Source organism: Callorhinchus milii, unplaced genomic scaffold (assembly GCF_018977255.1).
Source record: "Callorhinchus milii isolate IMCB2004 unplaced genomic scaffold, IMCB_Cmil_1.0 Scaffold21, whole genome shotgun sequence".
NCBI classification, from domain to species: domain Eukaryota; kingdom Metazoa; phylum Chordata; class Chondrichthyes; order Chimaeriformes; family Callorhinchidae; genus Callorhinchus; species Callorhinchus milii.
Window position 1 is genome coordinate 6977157 of NW_024704762.1, and position 9792 is coordinate 6986948.

Sequence of the window (9792 nt, forward strand, 5' to 3'; positions counted from 1 at the left end):
GCAGCATCACCTCACCCTAATATTATTGGGAAGCCATGCTTAAAGCTAAAAGTATACGTTCGACCAACAAGTAAGTGCTTTACGCCTCCTTCCTGAAATGTATAGTTGAGAATTGTTCCTTTCAGCTTGTGTCAGGGCTGACGCTAAATGTATGAAGTGAAACCTCAGTAAAACGCTAAGATAATCATTGCTCTAATGCACTTCTCCCTCACTATCCTACTCACATTTTCTGCCACTTTTTTCATCTTTGCCGATGTATCTTAATATTAAGGCTGCCACAACCAGTGCACGAAGAACATTCTCATTTGCCCTTGGTTCTAATGCCTCTGCTTTGCAAAGGCATTGTTTTAGGTTTCCTTCCTGGTTAAGTGGGTGGGTTGGGAGTTGGAGGAGATTAAACTGGGATGAACTAGCTCCCTGATCCAGAAGGGCAGCCTTAACCAATTCCCTGAGAAAATAACCGATGAACTTCACTGTCATCCAGTTGTGGAAAAGGATGGATGGGAGATGGTGCAGAGTAGGAAAATGTAAAGGGATTAGATCAGGAAAGGGAGGTGCCTGGCTCAAGGTGGGTTTAGTGAGTTTGGTCAGAACTTTTTACATTTTAGATTCTGGCTTTTTTAAAGACAGATATTTAATGAATCGGATAAAAGTGGGCAGAGTGTTCATGATTAGGAAGCCATTATTGGGCATGTCCCCGAGGGAGAATTGCTTTAATGAGGGAAAAACTAGCCCCTTGATGGGCAGGTGATACAGAAACTCAAAGGGTAAGTTAGCCGCAGAAGCCATTGATGAGAGCTCCAGGTGAGATGAGCATAGGCATGAGAGGGCTAATCCATCTGTAAGGGGGGGAGACAAATTACTGGAACTGAGGAATCGTAGAATCTAGATTTAGACCTCTAAATGAGCAATGGGTATTTTGAACTAGATTAATATTAGATGGGGAAGAAGGCAGGGGTCAGACTCCAAAGGATGAGCACAGTAGTTGCTCCAATCTGTTGTGTTAAAGGTTTTTTTAGGGACTTTGGGATTCTAGGAGTTTAAGGGACTAAAAGGAGAGCTCTTTCATTGAGTTAGCACAGACACAACGGTCTGGGTAGAATCTGAGGGGCATTGTTGTGTATTGCAGTTTGATGGGCGTTAAATTTCAACACTAAAGCCAAACCTAGAACCTTATTAAAAGGGGGTATCTGTTGAGAAAGTGATCCCTGATGCAGCATTGGTCAGTATTTCAGGACCTTTTCCCTTAACATATTTAATGTTTTCTGAAAAAAGGGACTTTACATTTGATTCCTTTTTTTTTGCTCACTAACCCTATGCTTTGAAAATCACCCTCACACTGACATGTAGCTACTGTGTCTATTTCTGTCATAGACAGTTGTATGGAAGCAGTAGGGGTGAATGAAGGTGATTTCGATGTAAGCAACAGTTCAGTAGAAGCATCAGGTCAGTAATATCACAGTCCCTTGTCTCTCTGTCAACCCATCTTCTGTTCCTGCTTTCCCTTGGTCTGTCTCTTCTCACATTGCACCCAGAGTTATTGAAAACTGTACGTAACTTGCACTCAATTCCACCTTTAATCTTGGGGGATGTAAATTACAGAGTGCTTGAAAGAAATGATCAGAAAGAGGCTGCCTCGGTTGCTGTTTTACACACAGCACCTCAGTAACACAGCAAGTGATAACGAAAGTCCCAGCCCGGATCCTTGCCTGATTCAGTGAAAGTGCTTCCGAGCGTGGGTTCGAACGGTGGGGGAAGGGGGAAATTTGGCGGAGGGGAGTGAAGGAATGCAAATCTAAAACAAAACAATTTGATTGAATGAATGGTGGTGGTCGGGGTGGGGTGGGGGGATTTGGAGACATAAATTGTCTCCCCTCCCCTCAAAAAAAATGTTGGCTTTGAAAACAACTTAGTGCTAATAGTCCTGAATGTGCTTTCAGCCTTTTCTGCATTTCAGACAGAGTGCAATAAGTGTCACTCACCGACCGGCCCATCTCTATTATCTGCTATTGTAAAGGCAGTCTGGCAGCTATTAGAATTGAAAGATGTCCAATTTTTATCGTAATGTAATTATTTTTGTCTGGATGTTCCTTTTTCTTTTAATCATTTCTTTTCCCATTAAGAATCCACTGACCTTGTCCTTGTGGTTCAATGTTTGTGCTGTGTGACCCAGCTCTGTTAGCTGGGAGACAAAAAAATTTTTTGAACGGGGTCAAGAGTTATTTGAAGGCCGTCTCTCACTAGATGAGTGTTAAAGGATGAATGCCTCAGCTGCCAATCTACTGCTTGCGATGGTTTAATCTTAGGGGTGAAGCCCTTTCTCCCCATCTCCTTGGAACCTGTGAGTTACAATAAAATAATAATCCCTCCCCCCAAAAAATGTGGCCACTCAATCTACGACTGTTCGTGGGACACTGCTGTGCGCAATCGGCTGCCACATTTCGGCCACAAAATATACAGTATGTCCATTAGGGAAAAGCGGTGAGAAAGAATAGTGTAGTCGTGCACCTCACAAGGAATTAAATGCATTGTGCTTGAAGCACCCAAATCAATTCAACGGCCTTTTTTTTTTGCATCTGGTTAATTTGTAAACGTTTGCGTCTACAAATTCTTATAACATTCAACGTTTTGCAACAACCAGTTCCTCGAAATTTAATGGAATAATTGACTTGTATCGTCCTTCGTGTAACACTTTCTCGTGTAGCATCAATTATTGACGCCTCTCGCTGACTAACAGAGAGGAACGTTCCATTTCTGTGCAGCGACGCTGAGTATAATGCATTTCTCATGTGGCAGCAGCATTGCATGCAGAGGCTCCTGCGTTTCAGAGTTGGTTCACGCTGGTCCCAAGTAGGCCAGATGCGTCTTGTACATTCAGTGACGCGTTTGTGCTTCCAGATCTCAAGATGTTCCTTTTCTTCAGCTGATAAGAAAGCAGTGGTGGTACTTACCTGCCCTAGAATTCACAGGCCTCACGTTTCGGTGTAAATTTCCCCATGGGGCAGGTCCGGGGTTGAGAGAAGGTAGATAGAACACTGTGGAGCATCGCTGAGTGTGCTGATGTGCATCAGTGTTACATACTGTGCGGTGAGACCACCTTGAACATAAATCATTCATTCCTGCCACCAGAGCGTCCATCATTAATTTACGCAGGGGCCTTGTGTTATTCTTAGTGTTTGAGTCCCGTGAATGTTGGCAGGTCACTTGAACCACTGGGGGGGACATCGACCCCACGCGCTATCCAAACATGTGCACTTTCCAACAGGGCTCAAGGTCTAGATTGGGAACGGGAACCCTAGCTGATATTTTTTACCCTCTCCTCAAGCCAAATGAGGACAATTGTAGCCCCATCTCTTTCCCAGGCTAAGGCCAGGTAACCCAGCACAGACTGGGGAATGGGGCCCGAGTGGCCTTAGCTTTACGCTTTACCAGGTTAGCTATTGAAACACACTGCTTAGGTCCACAATAACTCGTGCTCGGAACACAATAAAAACTGAGGGAAAGATCTGAGCTGGCAAAGGGTTTGTAGGCAGGAATTTTCACGCGGGAAAATTAGCCTTCATTCTCAGCGCATTTCAGTTTTGTTTTCACCTTAAAATTTGGGATCAAAAACAAAGCAAAAACAAATATAAACACTTTGAATGCTAATCTTAATATAATTGTGACCTGCATCGGGGACTAATCTCTTAATATATACTGTACCGCAGACTGTTCCTGAAGTCTCGCTTAATGATATCTTATGAACAGCAGAATCTGGCTGGCACTAATTTACTCACCGGTTAAGCATTCATAGAGGGTTATTAATAACGAGTGACATTTTAAATAACATTTAACTTCTGTTGTATAATGAGACTACAGTGGGTGATTGAGTGGGCTGCGGGTTGGTAGACGGGGTTGAGCCGATTATTGCATGCGCCGTAGGCTGACCTTCAATCAGCTCAAAGCCCGTTTCCCAATGAAACTGATTCCATTTCACACTGTGCCATTAGGGGAGGCGACTGATCCTGTGCGCAATTGGCTGTATGTGTTTTTTGCCCACAATATACACAGTCACTGCACTTTACAGTATAATCCCTTTAAAAAATAATAATAATAATAATTTGGTCACTCAATCCACGACTGTTTGTGGGGACGCTGCTGTGCGCAATTGGCTGCCGCGTTTCATCCACAAAATACATAGTCAATTCACTTTACAGTATATTCCGTGAAGCACTTTGAGACGTCTCGAAGACGTATAATGGCAAAGATTATTATTATTATTGATCCCTGTCTTGTATTTGTGCTGAAGGTCAGGGAGGGCGTTTCAGGAAAGACAAGGCACTCACCTCCCCTATCGTCACATCAGAACAATAGGAGGGGCGAGGGCTGTAAACACCCACTACCCACTGCCTCAGCAATAACTCTCTTTTCTTTAGTGAGGAGCTGAGATCAGTGCTTTGCTGGGTGTGGGATAGCCTTGGACAACGCTTGGCATTGGTGCCAGTGAATCTAATTTGGTTCCACCTCAACAATGTCATGTCTTCATGTCTCCCTGTGGGCGGCTGCTGTTGTCCGTACAACATCAGGGTCCGTTGGCACCAAAGAGCGGTACAATGGCAGAGTAGCCACCCGCTGGCAGAGATGCAGCTTCTCCTGGCAGGCGCGATGCCAGGTTTGGTTGGCAGATGCAGTGGCTAATCCCACAGACCCGAGTTTGATGCTGGCATTAGCCCTGGAGCTGCCCCCCTCACCCACCGCCACCCATCTCAGCTGGGAAAGGTCCGCACAGAGAGGAAAGCAAGGAATGCCAGCCAGGCCAACCAAACACAAGCTGGCACGGGTTTCACAGCTGGCTGCGTGGGCTATTGGCACAGTGAGCTATTGGCAATAGGCCAATGTGAGTCACGGCATTAACCGCTCAGTCAACTCATTGTAAACCATGAGCAACATTCAATTCAGCAGGGAATTGGGGAAAATATAAGTGTTAAACATAGCCATTACTAATTAGCTGCTGCGGTGTGCCTACATAACAACATTCTGTACCATTTAAAATTTTATCATTTACTTTCAGATTATCATCCCATTTTTTGATTGTGTTAATTTTCAGTTCAGTGATTCCAGTGGATTAAAAAGGGCTTTGAAATTTCAAAATAAACACGCCTAGAGTTTTTCTCCAGATTATGCTGGTTTGTATTCTGTCCCCAATCCGAATTTACGCAAATTCAAATTAATTGTCTATTCATCTCATGTTCAATAGGATGTTTCTGGGTACAGATTAGCTACTGCCTTTGCATATTTAACAACATTCCCTCACCATAACCATAGCTCTTATTCAATTATGTTTTGTGAAGTGCTTTCGAAACGTTTAGCTTTTCGTGAATGGTTCGGTGAGTGAGGCTTCTGCTGTGCTCTAAACGCCAGATGTTGAGTTTAAAAATATTTCATATTATTTAATAACATTTAACTTCTGTTAAATATAAGATATACAAAATAAACAGTCAATTCACAATTTGTGACTGCTCATAAAATATACAGTCAATTCACTTTACAGTACATTCTTTGAAGCGCTTTGAGACGTCTCGAAGACGTGACAAGGCTTTCTATCAAATTCAATGATCATTACTATTATTATTATTATTATCGTTAATCTGTTCCGTTTGGTAAAATTCAGCCCAAACCATGCCAGATATTCCCAAACAAAGACAAACACGTTATTTAACGTTTAAAGGAACAGCGTAATGTCTCAGAGCAACTGGGGCAGACAAGTAGAGATCCACCCAGCCATACTCATTACAGTTGTGCCCTTCCAGCACAACCTCAACTCTGACAGGGACACAAGAGAGGTTCATATAAAGACCTTTGGCCCCATTTGATCTCATCCTTCCAGAATCCCCTCCCCGCCATCCCCCCGTCACAGAGCGTGTAGAGCTGACTGTTTTTTTTAAAAGCGAGCGAACGACTAACATTACGTTAAGCATCATTTCTGCCGTCAATCAGATGCCTTTTTTTTTTAATCAGGGTTTGCTAGAAAAATGAGCAAAACAGAAAGGAAGAAAGACCTTGCAGATGCTTATTTGTGTTGTGTTTTTTTTCTTTCGCAGACGATTCTATATATGAATCTCCAGAGCCATATCACGATGGCATGACGACCTTAAGGATGTCCTGGCTGATCTTAGCCACAGCATTCCTCCTGACCCTGCTCACGTCATAGCACTCGAAACACAGGCGATTTCTGTGTAAAGGACTTGAACCAAAGTGTAGACGGCACACGTGAGTGACTTGGGTCAGAACAGAAGAGACCCCATTTTCTGAGAGGCGTTGCCGTTAACACAAATCATTTGAGGAACAGATGTGATCCATTAATGCTTTCCGAGAAGGGAATTTCTCATTTTCTTGTGAAGTTCTGCCCTGGGCCACCGAGGCTTGATATAAAGTACAAAAAAAATAGCATCAGATATCTCCGCGGAGGTTTTTTTGCAGATAAACGTTCCTCAAATGGAATCTATGTTGGTGCAATTATTCATTCCACCAATAGGTCAGGACTCAAGACGGGAAAAACGGAGATGCCTTTGGGAGAATTCGATCATCCATGGTCCTTTCAGCACTGCTCATCATGTTAATACCATGCTGATTTGCCACAAAACCGACTCATTTCTTTGCTACTTAGGGTTTTATGTTTCGTTTGCCTTTTGATTGTTTCACAAAAACGCCTGGGTTTGAAAATTCTCCAGCAAAGGCCGATGGCTTCATTCATGAAAGATGGCATATATCTAGTCTCAATCCGAATGGGGTCTGGGGAGGGCGAGGGGTGGGAGTGGGGGGGGTTGGGGGGCGGGTGGGGTGGGGTGCTTTAATACTGCATTTTCAGTTTGGGTTTGAAGGCAAATGCTTTGTGAAGGTTAATACAGTAACATAGCCCAGCCCAGATCACAAGGGGGTTTGCTTTTCTATGAGATCCCACGTACATGTTCCTCTGACTCTGGTTCTGACACACTTGCGTACTCATGCCCTGCATCCGAATAACACAGAGGTTTAATGGGGTTGGGTTTAAAGTCGCGGAGTTATGGATTCAGACAAACAAAAGGTGAGAAATCGCTAAGTGAAATTGCCAATTTGGTGCTAATTAGAGCATTGAGCCCAAGTTGCCTAAAAAATCAGGTCAAGACTCATTTCACATGGAACTCCCCCCCCTCAGTCAGAGACTTTCATCATATCAAGTATGGGTTACATTTCAACCCAGGTCCCAGGGGTACAAAGTTAGCGTCTAATCCATTTCACCACCCTTTTCCTTTGCTGATTAACTTAAAGCAAGGGTTTTATGAATGGGGTTTTCCCTGCGTTGTAACCTGCAGTATAACCTGTAGAATACAAAACACAGGAGTGTGTGTGTGTGTATGTTATATAATAACTCTTGCATTTGACATAGCGCCTTATCACATCATTGAGATGTCTCAAAGCGCTTCACAGAATACATTGTAAAGTGAATTGACTGCATATTTTGTAGGCCAAACCCAGCACCCAATTGCGCATACCACTGCCCCACAAACAGTCGTGGATTGAGTGACCAAATTATTATTGGAGGGATTATTACCCCTAGAAAGCGATCTGCCAATCGAGTAACAATCGGGTTCCTACTTACTGGTAGGAAATCACAGGTTTGTGGAGTCAGAAAACTTGCTTAAGGTTTCGGCCCATCTGGGAATCGAACCCAGGTCCTCTCGCTTGCGAGGCAAGAGCGCTAACCAATGTGCTATGGTACTCCAGTTTATAGGATCCTATCAAGACCATCTGATTCCTGGCTGGGACCCGGTCATTGAATTAAAGCCTGTTCTGCACAACGACATCTGTGCAGGTTTATAGACTTAATCGATAAAATTCGAAACACTTGGGGCCATCGCTGGTAATTTGGAAGTTATGCGAACACTCATTGCAATGAGAATCTTATTGATTCTGTCTCACCAGAACAATTAAAGGTGTTTCTGAAGCAATGAGGCATTTGCTCGCCCACACTCTGTGCAGGGTGGTCTAACAGCAGTCCACTTTACACTCACTAGACCGGAACTGGAGTCATCGAGATTCACAATAGCAAAAGGCACAGGAGTCCGGTCAATAAAATGGGTACCGTGTATCCCAATCTGACAACTGAGATAAATATATAATTATAAGAAGTATTTACATGCTTAAAAAGAAATGATCATTGAACAATGTAAATATTGTACTGAGTGTAACAGCTACACAATGGGACTGGACCAATAGTTTATGTTTTTGGTGTATTAATCCAAGTCTGTACATTTCTCTTCATCTGATGCTATTTGGGTGATTTCCACCTGTGCTCCCATCTCGCTCCCAAACTCCATCCAACCGACCTAGTGGAAAGCCCAGATCATCGTATTTTTTAATCAGTAAAAATGGCAGAAACGGGCAGGACACGGGAAAAGAGAAAGAATAGAACAATAATCCTTACGTTTGCTGTAGCGCTTTGCACATCGGGAGGATGTGCTAAAAGCACTTCACAGGACATTTTGCAAAGCGCAAAGACTGTATGTTTGTAGGCGAACGCAGAGGCCTAATTGCAGACAGCAATGACCCACAAACAGCGGTGAAGTGAATGACCAACTTTATTTGGGGGATTGTTGGGCAGAACGCTGGGAGAGAGAAATTCCCTTCTCTTTTTGAATAGCACCACAGGATCTTTAACACCCACCTGAACAGGCAGGCAGGCCCTTGGATTAATGTCTCTCATCTGAAGGATGGCACTTCCGACAATGCTATCGAGTGTCAGCCTAGACTAGGAGCTCAAAGTCCTGACATGGGGCTTGAACCTACAGTCTTCTAACTCAAGAGACTAGAGTGCTACCACCTGAGCCAGGCTGACACCTCACTCTCACGTTTCCAGGTGATAAAATAATAGACTATAAAGTGAAGCATTAAATATTGTGAAAACATTAGACATTTTTTTCCCGAAATAGCTGAGTCCTCAGGCTGCGCATGATTTCTTTTCTCTGGTTTCTCCACGGTTCAGAAGGCGTTGACTTGTGCTGCAACCTCACCCAAATGGCTGTTCTTCACCCGCAAAGCTTGACAGCTTGTGTCGGCAGGTGAGGGGGCATCGCAACCAAACCCAGTCTTGTTCAGACTTCATGTCAACAGCCGCGCACACAGCTTCCTGCAGAGCTCGCTCAGGAGTAATTAGTAGCAAGGACCCTGGAGACTATGATACCCCATTAGTGTCCTTCATTACTCATCCCCTATCAGCTAACAGACAAGATTTCAAATCTTGGACCTTCTTGGTCTGTGGGATTTGGTGATCCACTGACCCACACAGTAATGTTGCAAAATGCTTTCACAAAGGTGTGTAAGATCCCTGCCATCCAAACCTCCTCGGCTCCATCTCCCTCCTGACTGAGGTGAAAGCATCACATCCACTAAGACATAAGCACATAGAGCTCAAGCCAGCTAGCAGTCTGGTTGCTTGCTTTCCAGCGAGCTCACAGAGTTGATCATTTATTAAGAGGAGGGGGGGAATGAGGGAAACAGACCCTTCTTATCATCCGCAATTCATTGTCGGCTGCTCAAGACAAGGCAGTTTTGGTTCGTCTTACAATCAGCAGCTAAAAGTTTGGTTTTGTGTATAGAGTTCCAATGATAAGCTGGGGTATTTGGAATGATGGTTCTGTGTAATCATTTGTTGATTCAGTTTGTCCAATGTACAATGTGATTGGCAGTTATCAGAGATCTAAATACACAATGAACTCAGTGGTGATAAATTAACAGAGAATGTAATTCAGTCAATCAATCAACCAACCAACCAAT

General features: G+C 43.7%; 1 protein-coding gene across 2 annotated transcripts in view; it reads left to right on the forward strand.

The window, feature by feature from the left end:
• The window catches only part of LOC103181940 (ephrin-A2), a 105344-nt gene extending 98574 nt beyond the window's left edge, over window positions 1–6770 (forward strand). The window contains exons 3-5 of one of the 2 annotated variants that reach the window (XM_007898740.1): window positions 5–70; window positions 1375–1446; window positions 6081–6770. In XM_007898740.1, the coding sequence (XP_007896931.1) occupies window positions 5–70; window positions 1375–1446; window positions 6081–6190 (248 nt within the window). In that variant the 3' untranslated portion in view covers window positions 6191–6770. The remainder of the gene's footprint in view (window positions 1–4; window positions 71–1374; window positions 1447–6080) is intronic. The other variant, XM_042342701.1, reaches the window with a different exon arrangement.
• The last annotated feature ends 3022 nt before the right edge of the window (window positions 6771–9792 follow it).